The sequence below is a fragment of the Enhydra lutris genome, unplaced genomic scaffold (genome assembly GCF_002288905.1).
Source record: "Enhydra lutris kenyoni isolate GAN:26980312 unplaced genomic scaffold, ASM228890v2 scaffoldscaffold45, whole genome shotgun sequence".
Classification (NCBI taxonomy): domain Eukaryota; kingdom Metazoa; phylum Chordata; class Mammalia; order Carnivora; family Mustelidae; genus Enhydra; species Enhydra lutris.
Window position 1 is genome coordinate 7,281,114 of NW_019154129.1, and position 19,424 is coordinate 7,300,537.

The 19,424-nt window shown below is 53.2% G+C and overlaps 1 protein-coding gene across 1 annotated transcript in view; it reads left to right on the forward strand.

Moving 5' to 3' along the window:
• The first annotated feature begins 8,473 nt into the window (after window positions 1-8,473).
• Window positions 8,474-19,424, forward strand: part of LOC111156240 (tektin 5) — a 34,523-nt gene continuing 23,572 nt past the window's right edge. The window contains exons 1-4 of the mRNA XM_022516992.1: window positions 8,474-9,049; window positions 11,754-11,837; window positions 12,456-12,526; window positions 16,404-16,547. Coding sequence (XP_022372700.1) covers window positions 8,474-9,049; window positions 11,754-11,837; window positions 12,456-12,526; window positions 16,404-16,547 — 875 coding nt within the window. The remainder of the gene's footprint in view (window positions 9,050-11,753; window positions 11,838-12,455; window positions 12,527-16,403; window positions 16,548-19,424) is intronic.

Consider the following 19,424-nt stretch of genomic DNA (forward strand, 5'->3'; position numbering starts at 1 on the left):
GAGCTGCTTTCTCTCCCCTTTCTCGGGGTCTGATTTGGGTCTCCCCAGTTTCCGGGGGGCGAGCAGGTGGGCTGTCCGTCTCTTGGCGGTTCTTTCGGTCAGTGGTGTGCCAGCAAGTGCTTAACAACCAGCTCTCCGGGGAAGAAAATGAAATCTTATTTGCAGCATCAGCCAAGGTCAATGGTGATCTTGGTCTCCCGGGGCACACCGTGGGTCTCTGGGACCCAGCCCTTCCCTGGCTCCTCTTGTTCGCACACAGGGCCTCAGCAAAAGCCATGGGCCTCACTGAGGCCCCTCTGAGGCTGGGGCTTCCCCGTGGGAGTTCCGACCTTGGGGAGATGGCAGAGAACTGCCGACATCAGGCATCAAGGGGAGGGGCCAGCGCATCTCCAGAGAGGGGCTGGTGGATGCCTTGAACCCAGAGTCTTAAAAAGCAATCAGCTTTTTGTTCTTGGAAGATGACCTAACCGGTATCATGAGAAGCCAGGAGGCTCCCCGCATAATTAGAGGGAGGCCCAAGTTTTATGGGGCTTGGGGCCCCTAGCTAAGCCCTTGGCCCTCGCTTCCCCTGGAGATAGCCTTCCCTCCGGAGGCTGGGGCTGGCCATGGCCTTTAGCTCTCACAGGGCACGCTGCTCTGTGGGTTCTCCTTCTCCTTTCCTCAGACCCAGAGAGCGAGAGGAGGGCTGGTCATCTAGCCCCAGCTGCCCCTTCTAGCTGCATGGGGCCTGTGGGTAACCTGGAGGGGATGCTGTGGGGGGTCAGGCAGCTCGCAGATAGGCTTTGGCAGCTGGCCGTTCCCCAGGAGGAGCCGTCAGTCTCCCGCCCTCCCAGTACCCACAGAGCAGCTCCTCACTTACCCTGAGGACTGGGCCCAGGGACGGGATCACCCAGGGCCATGTTGAAAAGCTCCCTGAAGGTCTAAGGGTGAGGTCAAGGCCGGCTGCAGGGGTGGAGGTGTTGGAAGGGGCACACACAGCAGTGGCGTGGGGACAGGTGAATTACCGAACACAGGGGTGACTTCTGTCATGGGTGTGCCTCTGACCTGATCGCTGACAAGTCCACTTCCCACTTGGACTGTGTGCCTCCTGTTTGTCTATAAGTTAATTTGCTTAAAAAACAAAACAAAACAAAAAACCTTATATACTTGCATTTTAAAAAAGAACATTTTAACAAAGGAAGTGCTTTGGGTGGGCAAATGTCTTCATTGTGTTTTTCTTGCCCTTATTTTTATGATCACCTATTTTGGGCAAGAAAGAGAGGTTTTCCATTTGTGGTCGACACGGGGCTATGGCAGAATGTGGTGTGGGGGTGACGGAGGGCTGGGGTTTGGGAACTAAGACAGTTTGAGCCAGCAGAGTGAACAGAGTCCCAGACCAAAAGTTGAGGAGCTGCACCCTGGAGGGGGAATCATCCCAAGACGGGACTGGGGCGGGCGGGGACCGCTCGGGCAACCCCGGCCATGAAGCAAGATGTGGGAGAGTAAGGAAAGCCAGAAAGACAGAGAGGCACAGACACGGAGCAAGAGGAAAAGTGAGGGACATGGGGGACAGCCACCAAGGGGTGGAGGCAACCAAGGCAGGGAGGGTGGGGGGAGAGAACGAGAGCAGGTGGACAGGCGTCCCTCCCCTTTGGCAGGACAGAGGCTGAGCCATGCTTAGTAGAGGCTGTTTGACCCTGGGCAGTGGCCTGTTTGTCCAACGGTGCCCATCTTCTTGCAGGAAGCAGCTCCTATTGCTGGGGCTCCCTGATGACCTTGGAACCGGCCACAGCCTCACTGGCAGAGTCTCAGTGTGCCCTTGCCCCCGGGGGGAAGCTCCACCGCTGACCCAGTCCGGTGGCCTCCCTGGCGCTAGGCTCTTGACTCATGGTTTTCTGGGTGAGGCCTCAGGCCTGCGTCTGGGCAGAGCTGTGTCCCTACCTCACCAGGAGCACCAGCAAAGCAGAAAATGCTGGGCAGAAGCCATAACAGGGCTTTTCCTCACAGGCCCACATCGAGGCGAGCCTTGGCACTGGCTGGGCTTTATGTCATGGACAAAGAAGGGGAAACAGTGGCTGCACCCTCTTTGTCCAGGCTCATTAGCAAGGGCCAGGAAGCTGCACCAGCCAACCAGGATGCTGAGGCCCTGGGTCCCCTCTAATGCTCTGACCTGTTTCCTTTCTACAGTCTGGTCTTCATGGTCCAGTTCATTAGGCAGGACAGGACCCCATTTCTCTGAATTGGCTCTGCCAATTCAGAAGGCCCCAGGGGCCTCAGGATGGTCCCTCCTGTCCCAACATGACTCCCTGAGCATTCCCATAGGTGGGGGTCCACCACCAGGATCTACTTCTCTTGCTTCTGGCCTGTTTGAAATCCATCACCAACATCCAGTACTCATAGCAGAAAAAAAAAAAAAAAGCGGCAAAATGATGAACAGAGACAGACAAGGGAGAGGGACAGAGAAAGAGACAGGAAGTCCCTAAGACAGAGAGAAACCAAGAAAGATGAGGCAGAAAGAAAGACACACAAACACACACATCCATGTGACATGTGCACCCCTCACTTTAGTTGGTGTGTCTGGACATCAGCTGGCGTAGTGAAGGTCCTTCCCTTCTTTATTCCCCGTCACCTCGAAGCACTTCAAGATCACATTCCCAGTCGATGCTCGTCTAGCTTTAACACTGACTAATCTTGTTTCAATCAAGACAGAGACAGGAAAGTTCAGGCTTGGAACCTTCTGGAGACAACAGATTCTAGCTGGGATTCTGTTAGCGTTTAATTAGTATTTATGTGTGAGGTGACCTTTTAACGGAAGGTGCTACTGATGATCATTTAGAGACCGCGATGTAGATTTTCCCTTTAAAATACACTTATTTATATTTTAAAGGTGATTTTTAAAAAGTAGTAAGTAACTTACAATGCCAGTACTTTGAGAATATGGCAGGAATCATGAAAGTGGTTCTCCAGGGTCTGGAGTTTGGCACATGGTGGCTTTTAAGTCTCAGCCTCCCAGCCAAGATTCCAGCCCTGCAGGCGCCAAGCACTGTCCCTGTCCACTGTCCTCTGCTCACCTCTGCTCTGCCCCGACTCCGCGCAGTCTCTGATTCCACCCATCCTGACTCTTCAATCCCTGACTCCGCCCAGCCCCTGACTCCGCCCAGTCCCTGATTCCACCTATCCCTGACTGGCCATTTCTGACTCTTCAATCCCTGACTCCGCCCAGCCCCTGACTCCGCCCAGTCCCTGATTCCACCTATCCCTGACTGGCCATTCCTGACTCTTCAATCCCTGAGAGCCCGATGCGGGGCTCGATCCCAGGACTCTGAGATCATGACCTGAGCTGAAGGCAGCGGCTTAACCCACTGAGCCACCCAGGCGCCCCCTGCCTGGTAATTTTTGTTCAATGCCAGGCATTACGAATTTTCCCTTATTGAGCACTGGAAGTTTTTTGTTGCTATTGTTGTTTTTTTTTCTCTTTTTACAAGATTTCTTGATCTTTTCTCTGGGGCAGGGTTAAGTGGCTAGAAACTTCTTTCATCTTTTGAGATCTGGCTTCTGAGCTTCTCTAGACAGGACCAGAGAGGCCCTAAGTCCAGGTCTAATTTTGCCCTAACACCAAGGCAAAAACCCTTCCGAGTATTTGACTCGATGTTGCCCAAAATTTTGACATTGTCTACTGTGGTTGGTGGGAGGGAGAGCTATTCCCAACCCCGTGGGAGCTCTGGGGATTGTTCCCACTAACCCTTAGGGATGATTCCTTCCCCTGCCCAGGGCTGTGTCTTCACATGCCAGCACTGGGGATGGTCTGCTGAAGAGGGCCCCTCTGCGTCTCTCCAGAGCTCAACTCTGGCCACTGGCGTCCCGCCTTCCCAGCTCTGTCTCCTCAACACCAGGGGCTCCCCATCCCTGTGCGTGGCCTGGAAGCTTTGTCCAGGCTGTGAGCTGAGGGTAAGGGTACGACTTGCTTCGTTTATTTCTCGTCCCTCGGGAATGACTCTCCTTCATGGCCTGACGTCCAGTGACTTCAAAATCCTTGCTTTATATATTTCGTGTTTTTGATTGTTTCATTTCAAGGGTACAGACAATCTCTATTATCCAATCTTGGCCAGAAGTGGAAGTCCTATTAGGGTATACTTATGGGAGATATATATAATACCCACGAGACTGTCTATGTTATATATATTAGTATATATGAAGTACATGCTATGTATATGCTAAAATAAAATCATGTAAATGTGTATACCTATAAATATGTTAGTGTGGAAGGCTTAACCAAAAAGTAAAAGCCTCCCTCTGTGCTCCTCACCCTTCAGTTCCACTCGTGTATCCCCTAAGGGTAATCACCCCAATGCTGGTTCCCTTGCATCCTTCTGGAAGTGTTTCTGTGTGTACGTTACATACACATCCGTGTAAGTTACATGTATATCATATCGTGTATCCTGTCTTGTATCTTGCTTTTCTTCACTTATATCTTAGAAGCTGATTCTTATCAGCCAGCACAGGTCCGTCTTCTTTTTATGCTGCAGCATACAAAGCCATGAAAAGATGGTTTTTTATTTTAGCCATCCTGTACCGGGGGACGGAAGTTTGTTCTGCCTTTTTCGCTGCTATGATCATTGTAGCAGTGAACACACTTAACATTCATGGGGGCGCGTATCGGCAGGGGGATGTCCGGAAAGATTGCTGGGTTATTACACACCTGCCGGGGCTGGTGCTCTAAGCTCCCAAAAGATACCCTCTTTCAAGTGCGGGGATGGAGGGGGGAAGTGCTTTATTTTAAAATGCAGGTTTTGGTTTTGAACGACACAATCCGACACAGATGCTGAATTGAAAGCAGCTTCTTTCCAGATTTTCTGGTCTCCCCCGCGTGTGTCCCTATTTTGCTGTTTTTCTGAGCACTGCTTGGAGCCACCTCCAGTCCCCTATTTCGGTGGCCGAGCAGGCACAAGTGCAAAGAAAGACCCCCGCCTACCCATAGGGGACGCCCAAGGAATGCTTGCTGATTTGATCTGTTCGCTACAGAAAGCTGTGAGACAGTGGCTCCAGCCATCACCTAAAGACGGTCTCGATGCTTTTCTTCCGTAGGCTGTCGGGTTTCCCATTAAGTTCACAGATGCGAAGCTGTCCCCTTCGAAGCCTGTGGGAGTCAGGCAGGGACCTCAAAACAGCAGGTTTCAGGCAGGGATTGTGGTAGAATAGTTGAGGCTGAATGTGGTGTCTCCCGTTTGGGGGGCAGAGCTGGCGGACCACGGGGAGCCCCACTGGGGAGGGGGGTGTCACTCACGTGACTGTCCCCATCCACTTCCTACAGAGATTCCAGAAAGAGAATGCATTTTCCATCAGCATGCTTTAAAGGAGATTGAAACAAACCAAAACAAAACTTATGGTGAGTGAGAGGTCTCTAAGCAGTGGCTACCTAGGTAGATAATTGTTTTAACGCCCCCCCCCCCCGGGGCCCGTCTTCCCTACAACAGGATTTTGGGTAATAGTTTCGTTCCAGGTTAGTTTTGATACAATGGGCAAATACGGAGATAACTTTTCACTTTTTTTTTTTTTAAGATTTTATTTATTTATTTGACAGACAGATCACAAGTAGGCGGAGAGGCAGGCAGAGAGAGAGAGGAGGAAGCAGGCTCCCCGCTGAGCAGAGATCCCGAAGCGGGGCTCCATCCCAGGACCCCGGGATCATGACCTGAGCCAAAGGCAGAAGCTTTAACCCATTGAGCCACCCAGGTGCCCCTACTTTTCACTTTTAAAGACACTGAAGTCAGAAAGTTTTTCATATGAACAAAAACGCCCACTTTCCAAATAAAAATAATCACCCCTCAAAGGTCACGCTCTCCGCCATTGTCCGTTCTGAGCATGAGTGGTCACGCAGAATGATGGAATGGAAGCAACCAGGTTCGGGTTTCTTCCCATCTCGGCTCTCCTCGTATATCTCCAGCCTACTGTCTGAAAACAGGGGTGCAAAGCACCCCAGAGGGTTGGAGATGAAAATCGCAACCGAAGAGAGCACCACTGATTCCCAAACATTAGGAACTTATTGTCAAAACGGAGTGCAGGGAGTCTGCATGTGTTGGAGCTGACTGGCTAAGGGTCCTCTACGTTTACTTTACTTAATAGAGAATAAGCAATAAAAATTGGCTAATTTGAAACTTACATTTTATTAAAGCTCAACAGTATCTTATTTTAAAGAATATTTTATTTATTTATTTGAGAGAGAGAGAGAGCACAAGCAGGGGGGAGGTGTAGAGGGAGAGGGAGAAGCAGGCTCCCCGCTGAGCAGGGAGCCGGTTGCGGGACTCAATCTCAGGACCCTGGGACCATGACCTGAGCCGCAGGCAGATGCTTAACTGACTGAGACACCCAGGTGCACAAAACTCAACACTGTCTTAGCCAGGATTATCACAGGACCCAGCAGTTCCCATCCCTGCTCTATATTTGAGAGGACTAGAAATTTTGACATGAATGTTCATAGCAGCATGATTCATAATGGCCAACGTCTATCCACAGATGGATGGACACACAAGCAGTCCATCACACGATGAAGTATTATTACGCCCTGAAAAGGACTAAAGTACGGACATCAGCTATGATGTGACTGAACCTTGGAAATGCCACTGCCCCACCCACGGCGAGGCACTGCTAAGAGTCAAAGTCATACTCCACTTGCTGTAATATTTTTCACTTGCTGACTTTTTAGAAGTCGATTCCTTGGGTCTTTTGGATTGGATGCGCTGCTTACCATTCCTTTTAACGTTGAGCTATCGTCAACTGTTCTCATTGGATGGCTTCTGATGTTCTGTTGCTTCATTGCCTACCCAACCATCCACCCACCCACTCCTCCATTTTTTTATTCATTCAACAACCCCCACTTGTGCACCTGCTACATTGCAAGAATCTACCAAGTGCCGTGGGTGCAATGACAAGGAAAATCCAAACAAGGTCCTTTCCCTCCTAGAACTTATTTCAGAGTCGCACTACTTCAAGTATGGTTCCTGGACCAGCTGAACGTAAACCTTCCTTTATACCCTTAGATATCGGTCACATTGTTATTTTTGGACATGAACCTTTCGTGCTTCCAACATACCCCGAATCTTTTGGGCCCCTTTCTTGATGTCCCTAGATGTGCTGTCACTTCCTGTGTGTGGTGTGTCATCTTAAAGGAGCTTACAAAGGAAAGCATGTAGAGGTGGAGGGGGTCCAGAGCCCACCCTATAAGGTGGGGGTGGGCGTCAAGCCCTTCGTTCTAGGTTTGTGGTAGAGATTCAATGAGTACATAGAAAGAATCAGATATATACAAGGTGCTTAATAGCATCTTCCTCTGCCTTGGTCCTCGATAGCCCCTGTTTTCGGTTGTAGTTAGGGAGAGAATTTCCCTTGACCATCACACTTCACTAACAAGGACAACTTATTTGAGGGTTAGGTTCCTCTTTTTCTCAAATCGGAAGGGGGAAGGCTCTTCACATTAAGCACCCCTCTTGTTCTGTACCTTGGGATCACATTGCTGATCCCACCAGCCAAAGAGGGGTCAAGTTTCTTGATGGTTTAAAACCAGTGGTAGAGAATGGAGGGTTGAATATTCTTCCCGGCACAGTCAGGCTCTTGATTCAGGACGCCCGTTCATTCCTTCATCAGTGTGGTGGGTGCTGGGACTTAGTGGTGAGGCGGACAGACATGGTCTCTGCCTCACGATCCCTCCCCTGCCCCCTTTACTGAGTTAAGGTGTGTTGAAGCCTGACTTACGTACAGTGAAATCCCCCCCCCCTTTTTAGTGGACAGCTCTGTGGGTTTTGGCATACACGTAGAGCTGTGTAACCCCACCACAATGAAGACAGAGGACACTACTGTCACCGGCCCCATGTTTTCCCATGCTCCTTTGCTCCTTTGTAGTCCGTCCACCTCCCTCTACCCCTAGTCCCTGGCAGGCCCTTGTCGGTCTTCTGCCCACATGGGTCTGTCTTTCCAGAATGCCATCTAAGTGGAATCATACAGGATGTGGTCTTTTGAGTCCAACGGCTTCTACTTGACTTCATCCATTCAAGATTCCTTTTTTCCTGCTGAGTAGTATTCAGCCCTCGGATGTCTTGGGGACAGAGAGGGAAGGAAGACGACTAACCTTGGCCGGGGCTCCCTGAGCTGACTGAGTTTACCAGAGCGGACTACATTGCATTTCCCCCCAGGGGCAGAGTTAGGTGTGAAAGGCCGATTTGATTCTTAGGGAAAAGTGGATCAGTGCCATTTCTTGCTCCCCCAATTCTGTGGCTTAAGAAACTCACCTTCACTTTGTCTTTTGGCATGGGTTTTAATTGGGACAGTATGGCCCCAGTAGGCCTGAAACAAGCCGAGGCCCCAATAAAGCCCTGCTCCTCCAGGCTTTATGACAACAGTGCCGAGTCATAGAGGTCCGGCCCATCCCTAAGAGAAGATCCTTCCCCGTCCTGCCATGCCTCGGCCCCTCAGAGTTTTGCCCAAGGGCAGCTGATGGGGGAAGATGGAGTTTCTGGGAACCAGTCAGACGGCCAGTTACTGTGGCCCCAAGAAAGCCTGTGGCTTCAGTGCGCTGCCCCCGGCTGTGCCCGCCCCGGTGATCCAGGAATGTTACCAGCCGTATTACCTGCCTGGGTACCGCTACCTCAACTCATGGAGACCCAGCCTCTTTTACAAGATCGCCAATGCACAGACCTGCATGGATGAGGGGGCCACGAGCCGCAGCCCCCTGAGGCCGCCCACCATCCTGCCGGCACTCCGCTCCGCCCTCTTCTGCCGCTACACCCCCCACGACTGGGACAGGTCCAACGAGCTGCAGATGCGCGGGGCCGAGGCCTCTCGGCTGTGGGCCAGCCGGCTGACCGGCGACTCCATGCGGCTCATGCAGGACAAGGACCAGCTGACGCGCCAGATGCAGGAGGGGACCAGCCGGAACCTGGGCCAGAGGCTGTCGGACATCGGCTTCTGGAAGTCCGAGCTGGGCTACGAGCTGGAGAGGCTTCTGAAAGAGAACCACAGCTTGGACACGGTCAAGAGGCGGCTGGAGTGTGCTGCTGAGGAGCTCGACTGTCCCCTGCAGGTGAACTGGGGAAGGAGGGGGCGTGGCAGTGGCCAGGAGGGCAGCCCTGGGCGCTCTGCTCCTCCCCAGTGAAGGTCAAGGCCCTGGGAACTTTGCATCATCGGCTGCTGTCAGTTCCTACAGCCCAGGATTATCCCCGTCAGATCAGGTTTCCTCAGACCGAATCAGATTTCCTTTTCTCTTTGGGGTTGCCTCCAAACTGCAGAGGTTTTGTCCAGACTTTCTGCACGTGCCTGTGTGTGTGTGTGTGTGGGCACGTGCATGCGGGCTGCTGGGTAGAAGGATAGACGTAAAAGAATTGCTGTATTTTTCTCCATGGCCCTTAACACCTGCTAACATGCTCTCTAACTTACACATCTATTTAGTTATCATTTCGCTCCCTGAGCTAGAATCTAAGTGCCGAGAGGGTGGGGATTTTTGTCTACTGTCGCCAGCGTGTTCCAGACCGATCCGCAGCTGTGCTGGGCAGCCTGTCTGTGTTGGCCCTCTGGGAGCCGTGTCTATGCCAATGGCCCGCCGTCCGGGCCGGTGTTCTGAATGTCTTCCCAGCCTAGCACAGTGCGTGGCACGCAGTAGGCTCTCAGTAAATGTTTGCTGAGTAGATGGGTCTGTATCTGAATGTGGACATTCTCAACGCTCCTTGGTCTCCCATCGTATCCCGGATCAGTTAGGTTTGCCTTTGGTGGCACGTAAGGGACCCCTGTTACGTGCAGCTCAACCAAGGCTCAGCCAAGTCATGAGGAAAATTCCAGAAGGAAACAGAGCGGGCGACTGCAGCCCTCACCCGATGCCGGAGGGGGGACCCAGGCGCCTGTCTTTCTGCTCTGCTGTCCTCAGCTTGTGGCTTTTGTCCTACTGCTCGTGGGGAGATGTCCTATCTCCTGTTGCAGGCTCCTACTTGCAAGGAACATTTCGATCTTCTCATTTGAGGCAGGAAGATAGGGGCCGGGCAAAGGGCCCCATGTCCCCATTGTGTCAGGGTATGTCAGTTTCCTGGAAGGGAACATTCTGCGTTTCCATTCCTAGCCCATTGCTAAAACTCTCCCAGGCTCTGTGGCAGCAGAGGAGTCTGGGCGAGTGAGTGGTTTTCCTGGGGTCCCGGAGTGGGCCTCGGGTATGGAACTGGCATATCTGTGCCTTGCGCCGTGGGAGCTGATCTGGGTCACACGGACGATGTTCGGCTGGCCCGCTGGAGCAGGTGGGGACTTGGGACCTCCTCCCTGGATGCCACGTGCAGCCATCTCTGTGCCATGTCAGGTGTGGGGACATCTAGAGGAGAGGTCCCGCCTCTAGATCCCTCAGGAGACATGGCATGGGTCCCCACCCCCACATTATGGGGACTTCTGCTGTGTCCCTCTGCAGCCAGGTTTCTCCCCTGAGAGGAGAGTGGGCAGGGGGGGCCTGAGACAATGCTCAAAACCTATTGCAGTCCTCTCCTGCTCTCCTCGCTCCTCCAGCCTACCTGGGAAACCCGGCTCTGCCTGCTCACTGGCGGCTTCTCCGGCGGCCACATGGTGGCTTGGGGGGACCAGAGGTCTCTCTGCCCCCCTTCTCCCTGTCCTCCCCACTCCTGCCCTCCTCCCACGCATCTTCCAGCCCCGGCGGGTGGTGGTGGTGGTGGTATTTTAAATATTAAACTGGATCTCCATGCTCCCTCACTAAAACCCCCCTCAGTGCCCCCAGTTAACATCCAAATTTTCCTTGTCACCAGCTCCAGCTCCTGCACAGCGCAGGCCCCTCTCACGGCTCCAGCCTCCCCTTCTCCAGCTCCAGGGGGTTCCTGTCGGCTCCTCCTCCTCTCTCTCAGGGCCTTTGCACCTGCTGTTCCCTCTTCCTGGCACCTTGTTCCCATTCGTCTCTACTGCTTCCGATAATTCAGGTCTTGGTCTCTCACCTCCTTAGGAAGGTCCTTCCTGGCCAACCCCCCACCGGTTGCTCCACCCTTCGCACCTGCCTCACCCTGACTCTTTGCACCCAAGTCCTGCTCACAGTCAGAAATGATTGCTCCTCTTTGTGTGTTTACTTATGTGTGTTCTCACCTGCCTCTTAGAGCCCCGTTAACGCGGGGACCCTCTGATGGGTTGACTGTGGTATCCCTAGCACCCCTCCCAGCACCAAGATGGGGCGCTCCCCTGCTGCTTTCTCCCTTCTGCTGCTCTTTGTGACGTCACAGTCCCGTGGCCTAATCACCTGCCTTTCTCAGCTTCTCATTGCTGGAGCTCCCCTGAGTGGACACTTCTCCCTGTCCTCTGTTCCACGCTGCTTACAGCCCCATGGTCATTGCAAGGTGCATGGCTGTGTGACAGGGTCACCTGGGTCTCACTTGGCCCTGGGCACTTTCCGAAGCCCCACCCCCACTCCATTTACAGATCTTCAAAAAGGGGTTTTCACATATATTCATAAGTAATATTTGTTGACCATATCTGGAGTGTTTCACACGTGTCCGGCCGACTTAATCACGCAGCAAACCTATGCAATAGGCCCCAGTATTCTACCCATTGGCAGTCATGGCATCCCGGGGTCGCCACGGAGGGAGAAGGGGAGGTGGAAGCCCACCCATGGGCACAGTGACGAGGCCACCCGGGCGCCATCCAGGTTTCCTGGGGATAAAGCAGATCCCAGCAAAGGTGGATGGGAGTCGCCTGCGGTCAGACTGTGCCTACAGGCGCAGGGAAAACATGCTATTTCCCACTGCTCCCTCCAGGTGGCTCTGGAGTGTCTGTACCATCGAGAGAAAAGGATCGGGATCGACTTGGTCCATGACAATGTGGAGAAAAACCTTATCCGGGTAAGAGGCCTCCTGGGTCTGCTCAGCCCCCTGGGGGTGGTGGTGGGGGGGGGCGCGGTGGCAGCTGGTCACAGAGGTTTCTGAGCTTCTCCCAGGAGCAGAAGCCACGTGTCACCCCATGCAGAGTCAGGGCTCGGAAAGCATTGTGGGGGGCTACACTACGTGGAGAACAGGGAGAAGGGAAGTCGTGGGACCCTCAGCGTCTCACCGTAATACCTATGATAACAACAATAAAAGCCTGTGTTCATGGAGCGCCTAGTGTATGTCACACACCGTACCGTTTCACACACGTTATTGAATATAGCGATAACACAGTCTACAGATGAGCCCTTGGCACATAGTAGGTGCTCAATTTTCTTTTAATCGGGAAGTGTACAATTTAGGAAGAACATAAGATGGGGATTGTGGAGCCCCCGCCGCTGACCCTTACCTGTCTGGCCTAGGGACGGGGCGGGGATGAGGCAGGAGATGGACTCCCGCCCTGACATTGCATAGGGCAGGGTGGGGAGGGGGTCAAGAGTGGGCAGCGAGAGGTAGGGGTGGGGTCACTCACCTGGGGGGCCAGGTGTGGTGACTTTCTAAGGCCCGTGTGGCTCTTTTTGACCTTTTTCATTGCAGGAAGTAGATTTGCTAAAATGTTGCCAAGAACAGATGAGAAAACTAGCTCAAAGAATTGATATCCAGATGCGGTAAGAGCTGCTTTCTCTCCCCTTTCTCGGGGTCTGATTTGGGTCTCCCCAGTTTCCGGGGGGCGAGCAGGTGGGCTGTCCGTCTCTTGGCGGTTCTTTCGGTCAGTGGTGTGCCAGCAAGTGCTTAACAACCAGCTCTCCGGGGAAGAAAATGAAATCTTATTTGCAGCATCAGCCAAGGTCAATGGTGATCTTGGTCTCCCGGGGCACACCGTGGGTCTCTGGGACCCAGCCCTTCCCTGGCTCCTCTTGTTCGCACACAGGGCCTCAGCAAAAGCCATGGGCCTCACTGAGGCCCCTCTGAGGCTGGGGCTTCCCCGTGGGAGTTCCGACCTTGGGGAGATGGCAGAGAACTGCCGACATCAGGCATCAAGGGGAGGGGCCAGCGCATCTCCAGAGAGGGGCTGGTGGATGCCTTGAACCCAGAGTCTTAAAAAGCAATCAGCTTTTTGTTCTTGGAAGATGACCTAACCGGTATCATGAGAAGCCAGGAGGCTCCCCGCATAATTAGAGGGAGGCCCAAGTTTTATGGGGCTTGGGGCCCCTAGCTAAGCCCTTGGCCCTCGCTTCCCCTGGAGATAGCCTTCCCTCCGGAGGCTGGGGCTGGCCATGGCCTTTAGCTCTCACAGGGCACGCTGCTCTGTGGGTTCTCCTTCTCCTTTCCTCAGACCCAGAGAGCGAGAGGAGGGCTGGTCATCTAGCCCCAGCTGCCCCTTCTAGCTGCATGGGGCCTGTGGGTAACCTGGAGGGGATGCTGTGGGGGGTCAGGCAGCTCGCAGATAGGCTTTGGCAGCTGGCCGTTCCCCAGGAGGAGCCGTCAGTCTCCCGCCCTCCCAGTACCCACAGAGCAGCTCCTCACTTACCCTGAGGACTGGGCCCAGGGACGGGATCACCCAGGGCCATGTTGAAAAGCTCCCTGAAGGTCTAAGGGTGAGGTCAAGGCCGGCTGCAGGGGTGGAGGTGTTGGAAGGGGCACACACAGCAGTGGCGTGGGGACAGGTGAATTACCGAACACAGGGGTGACTTCTGTCATGGGTGTGCCTCTGACCTGATCGCTGACAAGTCCACTTCCCACTTGGACTGTGTGCCTCCTGTTTGTCTATAAGTTAATTTGCTTAAAAAACAAAACAAAACAAAAAACCTTATATACTTGCATTTTAAAAAAGAACATTTTAACAAAGGAAGTGCTTTGGGTGGGCAAATGTCTTCATTGTGTTTTTCTTGCCCTTATTTTTATGATCACCTATTTTGGGCAAGAAAGAGAGGTTTTCCATTTGTGGTCGACACGGGGCTATGGCAGAATGTGGTGTGGGGGTGACGGAGGGCTGGGGTTTGGGAACTAAGACAGTTTGAGCCAGCAGAGTGAACAGAGTCCCAGACCAAAAGTTGAGGAGCTGCACCCTGGAGGGGGAATCATCCCAAGACGGGACTGGGGCGGGCGGGGACCGCTCGGGCAACCCCGGCCATGAAGCAAGATGTGGGAGAGTAAGGAAAGCCAGAAAGACAGAGAGGCACAGACACGGAGCAAGAGGAAAAGTGAGGGACATGGGGGACAGCCACCAAGGGGTGGAGGCAACCAAGGCAGGGAGGGTGGGGGGAGAGAACGAGAGCAGGTGGACAGGCGTCCCTCCCCTTTGGCAGGACAGAGGCTGAGCCATGCTTAGTAGAGGCTGTTTGACCCTGGGCAGTGGCCTGTTTGTCCAACGGTGCCCATCTTCTTGCAGGAAGCAGCTCCTATTGCTGGGGCTCCCTGATGACCTTGGAACCGGCCACAGCCTCACTGGCAGAGTCTCAGTGTGCCCTTGCCCCCGGGGGGAAGCTCCACCGCTGACCCAGTCCGGTGGCCTCCCTGGCGCTAGGCTCTTGACTCATGGTTTTCTGGGTGAGGCCTCAGGCCTGCGTCTGGGCAGAGCTGTGTCCCTACCTCACCAGGAGCACCAGCAAAGCAGAAAATGCTGGGCAGAAGCCATAACAGGGCTTTTCCTCACAGGCCCACATCGAGGCGAGCCTTGGCACTGGCTGGGCTTTATGTCATGGACAAAGAAGGGGAAACAGTGGCTGCACCCTCTTTGTCCAGGCTCATTAGCAAGGGCCAGGAAGCTGCACCAGCCAACCAGGATGCTGAGGCCCTGGGTCCCCTCTAATGCTCTGACCTGTTTCCTTTCTACAGTCTGGTCTTCATGGTCCAGTTCATTAGGCAGGACAGGACCCCATTTCTCTGAATTGGCTCTGCCAATTCAGAAGGCCCCAGGGGCCTCAGGATGGTCCCTCCTGTCCCAACATGACTCCCTGAGCATTCCCATAGGTGGGGGTCCACCACCAGGATCTACTTCTCTTGCTTCTGGCCTGTTTGAAATCCATCACCAACATCCAGTACTCATAGCAGAAAAAAAAAAAAAAAGCGGCAAAATGATGAACAGAGACAGACAAGGGAGAGGGACAGAGAAAGAGACAGGAAGTCCCTAAGACAGAGAGAAACCAAGAAAGATGAGGCAGAAAGAAAGACACACAAACACACACATCCATGTGACATGTGCACCCCTCACTTTAGTTGGTGTGTCTGGACATCAGCTGGCGTAGTGAAGGTCCTTCCCTTCTTTATTCCCCGTCACCTCGAAGCACTTCAAGATCACATTCCCAGTCGATGCTCGTCTAGCTTTAACACTGACTAATCTTGTTTCAATCAAGACAGAGACAGGAAAGTTCAGGCTTGGAACCTTCTGGAGACAACAGATTCTAGCTGGGATTCTGTTAGCGTTTAATTAGTATTTATGTGTGAGGTGACCTTTTAACGGAAGGTGCTACTGATGATCATTTAGAGACCGCGATGTAGATTTTCCCTTTAAAATACACTTATTTATATTTTAAAGGTGATTTTTAAAAAGTAGTAAGTAACTTACAATGCCAGTACTTTGAGAATATGGCAGGAATCATGAAAGTGGTTCTCCAGGGTCTGGAGTTTGGCACATGGTGGCTTTTAAGTCTCAGCCTCCCAGCCAAGATTCCAGCCCTGCAGGCGCCAAGCACTGTCCCTGTCCACTGTCCTCTGCTCACCTCTGCTCTGCCCCGACTCCGCGCAGTCTCTGATTCCACCCATCCTGACTCTTCAATCCCTGACTCCGCCCAGCCCCTGACTCCGCCCAGTCCCTGATTCCACCTATCCCTGACTGGCCATTTCTGACTCTTCAATCCCTGACTCCGCCCAGCCCCTGACTCCGCCCAGTCCCTGATTCCACCTATCCCTGACTGGCCATTCCTGACTCTTCAATCCCTGGGCTCCGCCCAGTCCCTGGCTCCTCCCAACCCCTGATTCTGTCCAGTTCTTGACTCCGCCTAGCTCCTGCCTGCGTCCAATCCCGGACTCTGCCCAGGGCATGTATCAGTACCAGGCTCTGTCCAAAGTAGAATTCATGTCTTCTAAAGCAGGTCAGCCACGTACAGCTGGAGAGCCAAATCTGGCCCCCCACCTGTTTTCTATAAAGATTTATTGGGACATAGCCACGCCCATTCACTTATATATTATCCAAGACTGTTTTCCTGCATAGTCGAGTAGTTGCAACAGAGACCATATGACCCACAAAGCCCAAAGTATTTAGTATTTGACCCTTTATGATAAATGTTTGCCTACTCCTGTTTTGAATGACAACAGATTTGCTTGGATTGGGGGGAAGGGGACGTGTGGGGAGGTCGTGGGTATGTAGTGGGGGCATCAAAGTGGGAAGAGGGCAGAGAAACTACTGGGGGGTAGACGGAGCACCCTGGGGGGAGTCCAGAGACTTGGCTTTGAGCAATGGCTCTGCACCTCCCTCCTGCATGACCTTGTGCGAGGGACTCCGGATAGGTGTACCATCACCAGACAAATCCTTGCACCGCACAGGGATAACCGAGACACTCAGCACGCTCTGGAGAGGGACCTCGAGGACAAAACCTCGGCCCAGTTTATCGATGAGAAGTGCTTTAACCTGAGGAACACGTCAGACTGCATCAGCTTCTTCCATGGCATGGAGAAAGTTGATGGCACGTGAGTACTGGGCTCTTGGTCCCCATCTCTGGCCAAGCCTGATGGGAGTGAGGGCTTGGGTCTGCTCCTGCCAAGGAGCCATGAAGCCATCACACACCAGTCAAGTAAGAAACAAAGCGGGTGAGTGAGGGGGTCCTCGGTTGCAAGCCATGGAATCCAATTCTAGCTAACTTAAGACAAGACGGAACTTACTGGAAGGCTGTGGGGGAGCCACAGACTTCAGGAGAAGGCTGGAGGGGAAGGATCTGGCAGCTTGAATGAGCCAGGAGGTGGGAGCTAATCATCTATATTGTCAGAGCATGGGTGTCTCTTCATTTTGCCCCATTTTGCCCAAGATGAAAATTCCAGCAAGAGGGTACCAGAGGTCGGCTTAGGGAGGGTCATGCAGCCACCGCTGTGGGGCCAAGGCAGGCTGGGCACCCGGATTGGCAATTCCACTAAACAAATCCAGAACAGAATGACTGTAACCGGAAGGAGGAGGGATCCAAGCTCAGCTGGGAGAGCCAACTGGTGGCCGTCGGAGCTGGTAGTGGTTTAAAAGTGGATGCTGGAGCCAGGCTGCCTGGCTTCCCTTTCAGCCTCTATGCTTGGGGCAAAGTACTTAATCTCTCTGCACTCCCCCTACCCCCCCCCCAGCCTCGTCTGTACTGGAATAAAAATAGTGCCCACCTCCCAGAGTTGCTATGAGTATAAGGAGGTGGGCGTGTGGGGCGCGGAGCACAGAGCCTAGTGTGGGGGAATGACAGCAGCTGAAATGTGTTGAGTGCTTGCCATGTGACCTCATTTGCTTGTCACAGCAGCTCCGAGGTGGGTGCCTTCTGTGTGCCTGGCTCTGTCATGGACATGTCACTGTTTCTGGAATTTCAGGCAGAAGGAAGGCATGCTTTCCCAATCAGCAGGCAGTGCAAGGTCCAGGATAATGAGGGCTGGACAGAGTGGTGCTCTGGGTACAGGGAGAGGGTGGTATCTATCCTGGTCCCTTTTAAAAAAGTCGGGGGGGGGGCGCCTGGGTGGCTCAGTCAGTTATGTGTCTGCCTTCGGTTGAGGGCATGATCTCAGGGTCCTGGGGTCGAGTTCGGCATCAGGGGGTAGGTCCCTGCTCAGCCCGGAACCTGCTAGTCCTTCTGCCTGCTGCTTCCCCTGCTCGTGCTTTCTCTTTCTCTCTCTCTGACAAATAAATAAAATCTAAAAAAAAAAAAAAAAAAAAAACCCAGAAAACTTTTAGCACAATATAATTGTGCTTGGCACATAGTAGGTGAGCAGGAAGTGTTTGTTGAATAAGCGAACGCATGAAAAGAGGAAAGGAGGGAGGGAAGAGAGAGAGGAAAGGAATTTCATAGTGATCTCCTTGGCCCGAGCCCAGGGCTGCCTCCAACTTGTGGGGCGCCTCCTCTTTCCTGACAAGGTGACACCCCTGGCCCCTGGCTACAACTAGGACTTCGGGGGCCGCAGCTGCTCATCTGGAGTGGAAGTCTGGAGGGTTCCCTTCCCAAAGGGACGCCTCCCTGAAAGCTTGCAGCCAGGGGCTGGAGAGAGTCAGGACGTGCTGTCAAATCCCCCCATCCAGGGGCTCGAGCTGGGGAGCAAGCGCTGGGGTGTGTGACTGATCGCTCACCAGACGTGCCAGCCCAGGGCTCTGGACTGGGCATGTTCTTAAAGCAGGGCCATGTGTAGGCAGGTGGAAGGACGCTTGGGAGACTGAACCGCAGGAGCTCTGCCCACCCAAGTTCTTGCTGCTGTGGGTCAGCCGACAGGTGACATCTGGCGACAGCAGGTGTCCTTTACCTGATGCTGGCTGCGTGCTGCAGGCGCCGCACTTTGCAAACAGCGTCTTGTGACTCCTAAACCCTTATTAAGTGCTTTCTGTTGCCAGATGCCAAGACAGGGTTTCACATTTAGTCCCTCGATAACCCTGGGGTGTCGACACCATTATTATCCCCATTTTACAATGGGGAGACTAAGGCTCAGAGAGTTGAAGCGCCTGGACCAAGCTCACACAGCTGGTGGCAGAGCCACAGTCTGAGCCCATGCTGGACACGGAGCCTGTGTGTTTTATCTTGGCCCCTTCTTTAGAGGACACATGGCCCCCAAAGCACATTCCCCCTACTGAGGCACACCACTTTCCAGTGGACAAGCTGCCTCTGGCTCATTCTCCTAGCCCAGGGAGAGTGTGACAGAGCAGGTTCTTTTCTCTGGGGAGGACAGCTGTCTGCTCCAGGGGAGGTTGGGGCCTTAGAGGTTGCCGCTCCTGACCTTGGTGGTGCCCTTTCAGCAGCAGGAGGCACACTCCTGAGTCAGGTGCAGTCTCTCTCTGCTGTCCTTGGTGCTTCCCCCTTCCTGGATGGATGGTGAGTAACTGTGTGACCTTGGCAAAGAAGCTTCACCTCTCTGAGCCTCGAGTATTTGTTGGCTGAAAGATCTGATTCAGACACCGCGCCCTCTCCCATCTCCAGAAGCCCGAGACCCCCATTACTGCTTAATTTTTGAATTCCTGCCAAAGACAGACAAGCCGACCACATATGATGTGTTCTTTTTAAAAATTTCTAGTCCCCATGCAATCTAAGTGTGCTTTAAAATGTCTGAAAAGAGACTTCTATTTCAGAAAACTGAATCCCTTTTTTTTTTTCCCACTGCCTGAGAAGAAAGATGTTTTATTTAAGAACTGGAGATTTCCCAGCTAGAAGAGACCTTAAAAAGTTACCCAGGAACTGAAGCCAGCTCAGGGAAATGCATGTCCCTCCTTTTCAGAGGCTTCCCCAGGAGAAGACCCCCCTACCCCAGGCCATACATCAATTGTGTGGTGCAAAGGGTTACACCCTCGGCCAGGAAGTACTTTCTGTTGTCTAAACTGAATCCCTTATGCTTTACCGCCTCTGA